Source organism: Ostrea edulis, chromosome 7, assembly GCF_947568905.1.
Source record: "Ostrea edulis chromosome 7, xbOstEdul1.1, whole genome shotgun sequence".
NCBI classification, from domain to species: domain Eukaryota; kingdom Metazoa; phylum Mollusca; class Bivalvia; order Ostreida; family Ostreidae; genus Ostrea; species Ostrea edulis.
This window is the reverse complement of record NC_079170.1, coordinates 34,189,263-34,202,752: the sequence shown is the minus strand read 5'-3', so window position 1 is coordinate 34,202,752 and position 13,490 is coordinate 34,189,263. Positions and strand designations below refer to the sequence as shown.

The 13,490-nt window shown below is 36.0% G+C and overlaps 1 protein-coding gene across 1 annotated transcript in view; it reads left to right on the top strand.

Annotated features, from left to right (window-relative positions):
- LOC125655411 (integrator complex subunit 13-like) overlaps window positions 1-10,553 on the top strand; it is a 68,367-nt gene extending 57,814 nt beyond the window's left edge. Inside the window, exons 11-18 of the mRNA XM_048885685.2 lie at window positions 832-1,010; window positions 2,349-2,433; window positions 4,253-4,329; window positions 5,012-5,169; window positions 6,591-6,803; window positions 8,795-8,907; window positions 9,317-9,464; window positions 10,089-10,553. Coding sequence (XP_048741642.2) covers window positions 832-1,010; window positions 2,349-2,433; window positions 4,253-4,329; window positions 5,012-5,169; window positions 6,591-6,803; window positions 8,795-8,907; window positions 9,317-9,464; window positions 10,089-10,143 — 1,028 coding nt within the window. The 3' untranslated portion in view covers window positions 10,144-10,553. The remainder of the gene's footprint in view (window positions 1-831; window positions 1,011-2,348; window positions 2,434-4,252; window positions 4,330-5,011; window positions 5,170-6,590; window positions 6,804-8,794; window positions 8,908-9,316; window positions 9,465-10,088) is intronic.
- Window positions 10,554-13,490: the final 2,937 nt, after the last annotated feature.

Below are 13,490 nucleotides of genomic sequence, written 5' to 3'. Positions count from 1 at the left end.
TTCATCTACTAAAGGGAGACAATTTAACACAGTTGTCACCCTACACGTGACGGAAACATCATGAATTGTCTCCTTTCACGTGACCAGCCCTTGACCAGTGAAATTGACTGTATTATTCTGAAGGATAATAATGATTCTAGTAATTAAAGGGGGCAACGATTAACCATGAGACGGTATATCACGGTGATTTTTGCTACAGTTCGATTCACAATACTTTATATTATACCGCAGTTCGGTATTCTCAGTCTGGATTAATTTGAACCGTCTGACTTGGCTTTAAAATTATGTTGTAAAATGCATGGCTTCAGGTAATGGAAAACATGGTGCCGCTGAATTATTTTCTCCTGTGTTGTGTATTTAGGGTACCTCAGTGCCCAGGGAGTGTGTTTTCAACTGCAGGTGGCATTGCCACTACACAAAGATCTGTACTAAATGCAGGTGGCATTGCCACTACACAAAGATCTGTACTAAATGCAGGTGGCATTGCCACTACACAAAGATCTGTATTAAATGCAGATCAAGTTCTTGATGTTTTGAACTTTTGAAAGAAAAACATGCAGTTGTAACAGTAAGGTGCAATGAAATGATACCAAAATCAGTGTAATTGTTCATTTGTTACTATTTATAGCATCTTAAAAGTATCGTGATATGTATCATCGTCATGGTAACACGTATTGTGAGGCTAGCATTTCGTTGCATCCTAGAGTATAATGCATAATTTGGTTTTGAAGATGATATTATCTACACGAGGCATTTATGTCCGTCTTGAAAGGAAGTTCTTTCACATATGTATATCCCCATGTTTTTTAATATATGTATATCCCTTTTTAGGTCGAGCAGTAATGCTGGAACAACCTCGTAAATCTGGCACCAAGGTGATATCTCATATGCTGGCCAGTCATGGGGGCGAGATTTTTATCCACTCCATCAATACGGCCCGGTCACTTCTAGAGGACCCACCCTCCATTAGTGAGGGATGTGGAGGGAGAGTTACAGACTATAGAATCAATGTAAGTAGTCACCACAGACTATCGTGTGATTTGATGTATGGGGGCGTGGTGTGAGTTCTTTATATTTATAGGCATTTGAATTATTCACATCACGATCCTATCTGCAGTTCTGTAGCTCTCTGGGAAAATGTTTTGACAGACCAGTGGTCTAATGTCCTAATATTTTACCAGAAAGTTACAGATCTGCAGCTAATCAAAATCCTTGGTACCAGAGTTTTGAAATATTATATTTTAAGTGTATTAATTCTTACCATGGGTCCTGGAGCCAGAGTGGTACCACAATAGTGTATTAATGCTGTGAAAGAGAAACAGCTCGGGGGAGTGATGCGTACGGCCTGCAAGTTTCTGGTTGAGTGTGGTGTTGGAGCACAGGGTTATGAATATCAAGAAAGGAGATCGGAAAAAGTTTAATTATTTCTAAATGATTGTTATAATTCTTTTCTTGATGGCGGTATCATGGGGAATATTGGACGGAAAACTTCATCAATGTGAGTAGCGCATTAAAGAAAATTTTTACTGTCACTTTTCCCCATGATACCGCCATCAAGAAAAGAATTAAGATTCATCTCTTAATTATCATTTAATTATGTCTTTAAATAGTAAAAGAAATAGTTCAGTTTCTCTCATCCAGTAAGCTTGAATTAACTTTTTTGAAATAGCACATAGGAATACATGTATGTAATAATGAAAACAACAACGCTAAATTCAAAATGGCTGTGCGTTCAGGTCAGGTAGAGTACCTGAGCAGATTTAAATGGATTGGACGCCAAATCAAATGTATGATGGTTAAAAGATGAATTAAATATGAAGGAAGAGGACAATTTCGGCGAGTATAGATAGAGCTAAAATTAGTACTGAGAAGACGCATTCCAGAGAAAAGTAGTCCGAGTGCTTATAGTGCAGATGTACTCCCAGACCAAATTCTTTTATGAAGAAATCACATGAATTGTACATCCAATCAGGATGTTGTTAATTCATCAATTTAAAAGTTGTTGAATGATTTACGTATCATAAAAATTGAGCAGTTCCTAGCAAAAAAGGTCCTTATCTTATCCAACTATGTTATTCAAAAAACGTAATAATGAAAAACGTGACGTCATTTCTTGCATACCTGTAAAGAAAAAGGTCACGATTACCAATTACGAGTTGGTTGTCAGCTTTGATTGACTGTAATATTTTAATCATTAATGGTCTGATATTTTGAGGGATTGTTTTTTATAGTCCACACTTTAGCACTAAAATACTTAAGGGCCCTTTTTGCTAGGAACAGCTCAAATGATTGTTATTTCTTGTGTATCATGTAAATAACAGTGTAAAAATTCAACTTCTGTATTGTAGGATTTTAAAGAGTTTATGAAGGAGAACCGACTGGCACCAGCATTGCCCGATATGATGACAGCCGGAGTAAACCACTTGAACCGAGGTAAAATATGAATATCAAGCCTGAAATGAACTAATGCCTCGTTCACACGGATGCGCATTAAATTTTACTTCGCATTAAATTTTATGCGAAGTAAAATAATGCGCATTAAATTAATTCGAATTAAATAGCGTTCACACGGCGGTAATATTTAATGCGAAGTAAACTAATGCGCATTAAATTCGTATGCATATCTATTAAAGGGTGCGCGAAATAAATTAAAGAATAGACTATGTTATTGAAAATTATTTTTATAGATATTTTAATGAATATTGTGTCGATACAGAATTCTTTGTTCAAAATGCTATATACATGTAGTATACTACATGTTTACAATTTACATGCATAACTGATCTACACATAAGGAGTTTTGTCGTGTTTATTTATATGTTCCCAAGAAATTACTTGTTATTTCCTCTGACGACCAGCATTCAATCTAGACAATATATTGTTTCTTCATGGGCCCAATTTTAAAACTTCGGAACGTCTTTTTCACCATTCCGCTGACTGCTGTTGTGGCGTAATTTTTAATTACTAATACGTATTATAAGTCTACTATGACGTCAAATGGTATAAAAGAATTAACAATGAGCGGCATATTTGTTTTAAAAAATGTATAAAAAGAAAATCATATCACTATTTTAAAACATTTTTGTCGTATTCAAAAACAATTCCTTCCACATGTATTACTCAGTATGCCTATGCAGAGCACAGATTTACGTCTGACATTATCTAATGACATGCTGTTTGTACATGTTTTAGTGATTATTTTCATTTTGCTTAGTTTTTCGTACAAAACCGACATTAATATATATAGTTGACCATGGATATGATGCATGTGACCCAAATTTGCCATTACGCATGCGTGTACATTTAATGCGAATTAGCTTCGCTTAGCGTTCACACGGAGCTAATGCGAAGTAAATTTAATTCGCATTAAATCGCGACGTCAATTTTAATTCGAAGTAAACTAATGCGCATTAAAATCTTCGTGTGAACGCGGTTCAGATTTAATTCGCATTAACTTACGTTTAATGCGAATTAAATTCTTTGTGTGAACGAGGCATAAGATAAGGTGTAGATATCAAGCCTTGAATGAACCGAGATAAGTTCTAGATATAAAGCCTGAAATGAACCAAGATAAGTTCTAGATATAAAGCCTTGATTGAACCGAAGTATAGAGATACTGTATACAGGAAATATTCACCCCCATTTTATTTTTGCCCTCAATTTATTTTTGCCCCTGCTTTATTTTCGCCCTTGTCAGTGTACAAATTTAAAGACTGGGCGAAAGTGTTTTGTTTCTTATCTCTCTTTTAATGCAACTGTTTCTGGGCGAATTATAAATGGGGCAAAATCATCTGCAAGTGTAGAAGGATGGGGAAAAACCACAAAGGGTAAAAATAACCCTGTATTCAGTATTCCAAGGTAATTAAGATCTAGATATCAAAACTGGATGTGAAGTGAAATAATGTGTAGATATCAAGCCGGATTTAAATTGAGGAAAGATCTAGATATGAAGGTAGTCCCAAATTGAGGTAATAGATAGAGAATAAACCAAACATGAAAACAAAGCAGTATTGTTCAAATATTTGCAAAACAATCAATCAAAAATGAAACTGCTTAACATAAGAAAGGAATTCATTATAGAATTAATGAAAAACTTAATTGTGATTAGGAAAATTGACAAAACTTTAAAAGTGAAAAGAAATTCCCCAAAATATAAAGAGATATGAAGATGATATGAGCCAAAATATGTGATATGTTAAAATTTTATGTGACATTTTCTGATATGCTTTATTCTTTTGTCCTTTGTGTGTAGCAAAAGTCCACTTGGAGCGAATGAGCCGGTTTTGGCCCCTGGTCATTGGTGAAACCATCATTTTCAACATGGCATCGGTAAGGATGTTGTAGTATGGTTAATACTTGTGATATCATATTGTATTGTGTAGGGTCTGTATATTGTGACTTTGTATTGTGTAGGGTCTGTATATTGTGACATCGTATTGTGTAGGGCACATGTACTCATTCCAGATCAATGGTGAATATTTTCTTTGACTAGAGGTTACACAGCTTTTGTTCTGTTTTGTAATGCAGATTTTGAGATATGATTTAGAAATAATACCTTTGAAGGAATATGTTGGAGAAAAAAAACCCAACAAGGTATTGTGGAAAATAAAATCCAAATGCAAAGAGCAAGATATTTTCTAACAATATTTGGACTTTTTTTTTGCAATAATTCTGTTAACAAGGTATTTATTTCTTCTATTTTAATGTTTGTAATCTTCTTGATATGACGTTCAGCTGATAAACAGCACCAATATTTCAAATCTCCGAGGAACCAGTTGATGCTACAGGAGTGTTTTAATTCTAAAGGGTTTAGTTAAAAATAAAACACTGATGGATCATGGTAGAATAAAAATTGTTGTTATCATATATGTGTGTTTATTTGGCTGTTGTTACAGTACATATCTGTGTTTATTTCTGTTACATTTCTAAAATCCATATCTGGGAATGGGACTCCTATACCTGGTAAACCAGCCCATCGAAACTATGTAAATTTTGGTTTTGTTAAACACAGCACATTGACCCTCTGCCGACAATCATTGTTAAAGAGAAGCTTGATGATGAGGACGTGTTGGAGTGTCAGAAGGCGATATACCACGTGGTGGGGATGGAATCGCGTAATGAACCTCTACCCACATCAAGTGCCGGGCCCCGGGGTAAAGGACCTAAAAGGTAGGGTAACTAGGTCATGTAAGAAACAACATACATGCATTGAGTAACAGCTCGGGGGTAGAAGTAGGGAGTTCGGTCATGTGATGAACCCCACTACAGAGTGTTAGGCTGGGGGTAAAAGTAGGGAAGTAAGATCATGTGATGAATCCAACTACACAAGAGGCGGGGGTAAAGAATATAAATGTTGAGATAATTAATTCAGATAATGAATCACGACACACATTGAGTACAGCTAGAGGGTAAAAAGCTATAGGTTAACTGATGACAACTTTTCAGCTCTTTTTTCATCTTCACTTGAGTTGAAGTTTTCCTCATCTATCAGTGTAGGAAGCTATAGGGCACTGTCTATTGAACACCAGACAGAGGTATTCACATTGAATTTCTGGGAATGGCAAATGATTAAACTACAATTAGTAATACACATAATAACTGATATTGATTTTAAAACTCTTTTGACGAGTTGGCAAAGATACCCCATAAAAAGTAGCTTTCTAAAGCATTATTAAGGGTAGATTAGTCTTGTTAGAAAAAGCATTATAAAGGGTAGGGGTAGATAACTCTTATTAGAGAAAGCATTATAAAGGGTAGATAACTCTTGCTAGATAAAACATTATAAAGGATGGATAACTCTTCTTAGATAAAGCATGATAAAGGACAGATAACTCTTACTAGATAAATCATTATAAGAGTAAATAACTTTTACTAGATAAAGCATTATTAAAGGACAGATAACTCTTCTTACTAGATAAAGCATCATAAAGGGCAGATAACTTTTCTTACTAGATAAAGCATTACAAAGGGTAGATAACTCTTCATGGTAAATCATTATAAAGGACAGATAACTCTTACTAGATAAAGCATGATAAAGGACAGATAATCTTCTTACTAGTGAAAGTATTATAAAGGATAGATAACTGTTTCTAAATAAAGCATTGTAAACGGTAGATAACTTTTATGTGACTCCTACAGTGGATAGTTTCTGACATGTGAAATCTATATATAGTATGTAGTGTCTTACATGTCATGTGACACCTATATGATAGACAGTGGGGTTTTTTTCAATGGACATCTTGACATTTTCAACTACATGTACTGAAGAACCACAGTGTCAATATTGACTAAAATTAGCATAATGCATTGTTTATTAAAAAGGCCAAAGTTTGCAAGTTTATGATATCTGTAGGAGCAGGGAATCAATTTATAACTATCTTTTCTTCTAGGCTCCTGAATTACCCAAACTGGCAACTGTAGCCAACAGACTGGTGTTGGCAATAGACTGATCTATAAATGTAGTCGAATTGAACATGTTTTATTGTCAAGATATTAAAGACAAAAGGATTGGCATGAGTTCTTAAAAACTCGCAGTGCTTTCTCCTACATAAATGTAGTCATGATTCTATAGTAGTGTAAACACATTGTAGAGATGAGCAGTACAAACAGATGTGGGCGGAGTTAGAGAGTCTGATTCGAGCCCACGCGGACACATCTCCTCAACACCAGAGGGTGCTGGAGTGTCTGCTGAAGTGCAAGAAGCCAACTGACGACGCAAAATCGTCACCCAAAAAAGCAAAGGAGGAGAAAATGGAGGTGGAGTCAAACACGGAACAATCTTACGCCTGGAAGGAACTGGAAAAGTGTGTTGTGCTTTCTGCATTTCTAACGCTTCATACTTGAAATTTTTCTCTTTTTTTCATAACTGTGTTATTCTAATCCCCTCCCCCCACCACGTTATTTTTGTCGGTGTTATACATGTCCCTTGTATAATGCTTTTACTCCTGTGTTATTTTATTCCCTTGTTATTTTTACCCCCACTCCCTTCTTATTTTTAGCCGAGTTGCGTAGCAAATCTCAGCTTTTAAATTGGCGAAGGATGGGCGTCCAGTCGAGCATGCGGGCAGCGTCCACAATTAACTTGTCCGGTCTCTAACTTTTCCTACTTTTTGGTGCATCTTTGTGAGACTTACATAACATGATCACATGTAAATGAGGAAGGTTCCTATTTATTTTGAGGTCAGAAGGTCAAGGTCACTTTGTCACTAAATGCCAGAGATTTGAGCTTGTACGGTCTCCAACTTTCATACTACTTGGTGCATCTTTTTCAGACTTCCATATTTTGATCACATCCAAAAGAGGAAGGTTCTTATTTATTTTGAGGTCAAAGGTGAAGGTCTCTTTTTCACTATATACTGTAGATTTGAGCTTGGCTCTAACTTTTATACATGTACTAACTGGTGCATGTTTATCAGACTTCAAATCCTGATGACATTCAAGATTCATGTTGCTTTTGAAATCCGAAGGCCAAAGGTCAAGTTCATTACCACACTAAATACCTATTGCGGCCATTCAAAGCTTCATACTTATAAACTATATTAAATACATGCATGTTTTTACTTCGTGAATGCAAGTGTGCATAATTTTCCAAACTGCAACTCGGCCATACGCATCTTTGATGCGGTTTAGCGAGTTTTGTTTCCTGAAATATTGCCCTCTGTGTTATTTTCTTCTCCTGATTCATTTTTGCCCCTGTGATATTGTCCTCCTGTGCTATTTTCTTCTCCTAATTCATTTTTGCCCCTTTGATATTGCCCTCCTGTGTTATTTTATTTTTGCCTCTGTGATATTTCGCCCTCATCCCTCTGTGCTCATTTTGTCCAGACACATTAAAAAATTATTTCCTCCAATTTGAAATTGTTGAAAACCATTCGTTTAAGACTGTCGAAGGATGCAGGTGAGGAAAAACTACGGTGAATCCACCCATTTAGAATGAGAGAGAAATGGCAAAAGTAAAATGGGGGCAAAAATTACATAAAATACTGTAATTGCACAGTATTTAAAATAAAATCTAATAACTCTAATTTGGGAAATTTAACATAGATTTATTTTTGTTAACTTTGCTCGAACTAACCTGGATTTATTTTTGCAAACTGTCATAGATGTATTTTAATGTTTCTAAATTTAGTTATCTTTTTTTCAAAGAAGTTAATTTTATGAGAAATGTTTTTTTAGGCATTCAGTTAAAACTGGCAAATTGCAAAAAAGAAAAGCAAAATCAGCCATATTTACCACAGGCACCTGAAGTGTGGAGTGTGCATAGATCTTATGTGTGCATACCCACCCACCCCTTTCTACCCAATGAGAAAATAAATATAGAACCAAAATGATTTATCCAAAATATGTGATTTCCCTGCCAATCACCTTCATAAGATGTTATGAATAGTCAGTTTCTACTTTCTGTAATCTTTTAAAATGACCACTTGTGAAATATATTAGTATCTCACAAGTGGTCATCTAAAAAGATTACAGAAAGTAGAAACTATTCAAAATGACTTGTGAAGGTGATGGACATGCTGGGAAAACAAATAGTTTGGATAAATCATTAGTTCTATAGTTATTTTTCATTGGGTAGAAAGGGGGGGGGGGGGGGTATAACTATGTACATAAAATGAATACATGTCATCCACTCTTCAGGTGCCTCTGATATTTACTGATCTTCAAGGAATTTGATGTTTCAAAATAGGTTTCTACTTCGTACAAATTTAATTCAACATTAGGGGGTGCTGTAGTGCCTGAATCCGTGAAGACGAGAGTAGACATTTCTCTCTAATCTTTAGTCTTTTTTCTCCAGATTTCAGAAGATGACAGAGAAAGAGAAACAGGAGCTGAACAAAACAGAGAGTGGAGCGTCTGCTACTAAAAAATCCAGACTGAGCACGGACGAGACACAGTTCAAAACAAAAGGTAGGCGATAAAAATTCCAGACTGAGCACAGACGAGACACAGTTCAAAATAAAAGGTAGGCAATAAAAAAACCAAACTGAGCACGGACGAGACACAGTTTAAAACAAAAGGTAGGCGATAAAAATTCCAGACTGAGCACGGACGAGACAGTTTAAAACTAAAGGTAGGCGATAAAATCCAGACTGAGCATGGATGAGACACAGTTTAGAACTAAAGGTACATGTAGGTTATAAAAAATCCAGGCTGAGCACGGATGAGACACAGTTTAAAACTAAAGGTAGGAATCTAGGCAATAAAAAAATCCAGACTGAGGGAAATGATTGATTGTACCAACAGGTGCATGGAGCTTGTTGCAGTTTCCCTCTTGTTACTAATGTGCTACGGTAACCTTGATCAATTTTACCAACAGGTGCTGGGAGCTTGTTGTCTCTATGGACAGATCGAATTAAGACGGTCCACTCCAAGCGACATGTGGAGTTTACAGGTCGATCACAGAGTGACGGGAACCAGGCAGAATTATATCAGAACCTCAACAAACAGCTGCAGGAGAATGCTGGGTAATTACATTACAATGTGTTAAGTGATTGTGAGTACTGTGGAATGCTGGGTAATTACATTACAATGTGTTAAGTGATTGTGAGTACTGTGGATTGCTGGGTAATTACATAAGAAGGTGTTTTAAAGTAATTGTAAGTAGTGGAGAATGCTGGGTAATTACATAACAAGGGTTAGATGTACTGGCGATTAATGGGTAATGACATTAGTTGGTGTTAGGTGACTGTAAGTAATGAGGAATTCTGGGAAATTATATCAGAGACAGGGGAACAGGTCATTGTGAATACTGAGGAATGCTGGGTAATTACTCTATGAAGGTTAAATAACTATGTGTATTGGAGAATTCTATTGTTATTACATTGCAAGGTGTTTGGAGAATGTGTGTATTGGAGAAAGCAGGGTATATATACATTACAAGTGGTTAAGTGAGTTCATTACTGCCTACTGGAGAATGATGGGCAATTACCTTTCAAGGAGTTAAGTGAATGTGTTGTGGGGAATGCTGGGAAATGGCATTACAAGAGATGTGGATCTTGAGAGTTGATGGGGTATAAATACTTACTTGGAAGTTACAGCTGTGTAATGTAGATTGATTAGAATATTCACTGACCATCTGGGTTTTGCAGGATGGAGGGGTCTGTACCAACACAGAAGGGAACAGGGATACAGAAGAAAATGTAGGAATCAAGTACTGGAGACCTAAAGTTCAATCTCCACCAACACAGAAGGGAATAGGGATATAGGAGAAAGTGTAAGAATGCCTGAAGACCTGGAAGTCAGTAACTGCAAACACTTGACACTGTATGTCTTCTGGTGACACAAAAGTTCCAGGATGAAGGAGTGAATCCCTGTTTTTTCTGTGCATGTTTACCCTCCATTAGTGGTGTGTGTGGTTAGTGGTCCACCACGAGATCTTTATCCTTGGTGTGTCCCTTGTGTTTACACATTGTGTGGTTCCAGGAGCAGTATTCAGAACACCACTGTAGTATGAAATGACATCTACATAATTACTGATATTGTATTTTACAGGAAACTCTAACTGGATAAAAATAAGACAATGCATGTTGATGAATAAAATGCTATCAAAGCTGTCTCTTCTTATCAATCCTATAACACTGAGTATTGATGGAAAAAAAATTGAAGTGAAGGTCATTAGGTGCACCTCAAATAGCTGAGGTTTAATTTCTTCATGGAAAGTTTAAATTCTGCTTCTTAAGAATATAAAAACAGGCTAGCTAATAAAGGAGCTCAATTCGTACCCATCGGAATTTCAACACACTGTTGGAAGACCTGATCACCGAAATCTACGAAGATATTGTCAACGAGGAACTCTAGCATCTTTTGAATATCAACTTCAGATGTCACCGTTGCAATTGAAGGACTGCAAAATGTAGGCCTATGCTCGGTGCTAATGGCCTTTGAGCAGGAGGGATCTTTAACATGCCACACATGCTGTGACACGAGACCTCTGTTTTTGCGGTCTCATCGGAAGGACCGGGTCATTTAATCACCTCTTATAAGCAAGGGGTACTGAGGACCTAATCCAACCCTGATAAATATGATTTATTTACCAATACACTTTTTACTTGTCTTTTCATGAATAATTTCCAATGTATACGAGCCAAAATATTTATGATAATTTTTTTCAAGGCAAATCCCTGTCCGAAGTGTTGATCTCAAGCACGAGAAAAGTTGAGTGGGTGGGGAGTGTTTTATTCTTGATGAGCACTTATGTCATATACATTTATCTAGTACATCAGAACAAAGTTCGGGTTTGGAGGAAACATGTTGATGGTTAACATCTAATTTCTGTATTTAGTTGAAAATAATTTCTGAATAACATTTATTCTGATTTCTAATTTAATTTTTTTTCAGCGGCAGTATCCATGTCAGATCGAATGTATTTAAAAAGTTTTAATAGTGCTTTTAAGTATTAGCAGTATCATGATGAATAAATAAATAACATGTATTAAAAATATCAGTTATATGCAGCATATCTTCCATAGCTTCCATTTCATAAAAAAAAAATATCATGATATTAGCACAATTTACAATGACCGAATAACTAATGTCACGTGATTTGTAAACGGAGAAAGCATGAGGTATATTCATATTCCTAAACTGAATGCTGTCCTTTGTGTCTAGACCCGCCCATTTTGTGTACCATTATTCATGGAGGAGTGAAAGATTACAAACCATGAGGAAAACGGATTGTTATAGGGTTTTAAATCATTTGGTATTTCGGCATTCCTCGTGACAAAAAACTAAGGGAACTATTAAAACTATTTAGAAACCATCGTATGTTGCCTCTATGTATAAAATCTTAACTTTTGTACTCTAGAATTGCTTTTATTGACCACGGAAAAGGTGGCCGACTCTAATAGCTGTTTCACCTCATCCTTTGGTATTGACATTCATAGAATTCCTTAAGCTCAATAAATTTTCATATCCTTGGTTTGTTTACAAGATACAAACACGAAAAGGTGTTCACCTTGGTTCTCCGGCCGGTTTTAATACTCTTCACCTCACGTCATTTGCACGTTTCACTGTGCATTATTTGAAACTGAAACTGTTTTTATTTGATTCAACGCCTAATTTTACACAGAGTATTCAATGGCTTTGTACATGTATAATATAAAAAGTTTTAAAAGAATAAACTATACATCATATACATGCAAACACACTCTACATCTACTAAACTAAAAACATGTACATTAAAACTGCTTAAACAAATGCTTCTTCACTTTGGCTTTAAAAGTATGTAAGAGATTTGCAAGTTTCACCGCGCGTTAAAATCTTTTTTTTTAAAAGTAATGATGGACCAGGGTGCCTTTTAATCAGATTTCATATTTGTACTTCAAACATATTGTGCGACTACATATGCCAGAAATGGTGTAAATCAAATGTGGATTCCAAAAAATTCTAAAGAACTTTTGGTAAACTTGAAATCGCAAAACTTTTCTCAAATCAACAACATCAAAACGTACGACTTTTCAACACTTAACACGACCATTCCTCATGATAAATCAAAGACCAGACTTTTTGACATCATAGACTTTTTCAACAAACGCAAATATTCCTATCTATTGATCACTCATCCAAAAATTACTTTGTTAAACACCAATTTGATTCCACTCATAAGTACTCTGAAGTCGAAATAAAAATATACTGGACTTCCTCATTGACAATATCTTCGTGGTCTTTGGTGATCAGGTCTCACAACAGTCTGTTGAAATCCCCATGGGCACTAATTGTGTTCATTTGTTAGCTGACCTGTTTTTATATTCCCATGAAGCAGAATTAATTCAAAAACTTCTACGTGAGAAGAAAAATTATCTTGTGGCTTTCAATTCGACATTTAAATATATCGACGATGTATTATCTATTAACAATAATAATTTTCATTCACATGTCGATTCAATATATCCCAGTGAACTCGAAATGAAAGACACCGCAGAGTCGTCCACTTCTGCTTCATACTTGGACATCTTATTGAAAGTAGATATTAACGGCAAACTGATAACTCAACTTTATGACAAGCGGGTTGATTTCAGCTTCTCCATCCTCAACTTCCCATATTTATATAGCAATATTTCATTATCACCTTCATATGGTGTTTATATCTCTCAACTGATTCGATACGCAAGAGCTTCTTCTGCCTATGGACAGTTTTTAAATCGAAGCAGGCTATTGACAAACAAGTGGATGGTGCAGGGGTTCCAACGTTAACCATCTCCTTAAAGTAAGCATTTCGCAAATTATGGTCGTTATAATTATCTAGTTTGCCAATACAGCCTATCATTGGGTCATATGCTGTCTGACGTGCTCTTAGCAATTGTTTGGCCGTTCTTGACACCCTGATTTTGACTACGGATAACTCCGTTTACCTGATCAAGATATAGGGCTCATGGCGGGTGTGACTGATCGACAGGGGACGCTTACTCCTTCTAGGCACCTCATCCCACCTCTGGTATATCCAGGAGTCCGTGTTTACCCAACTATATTTTGTATTGCTTATAGGAGTTATG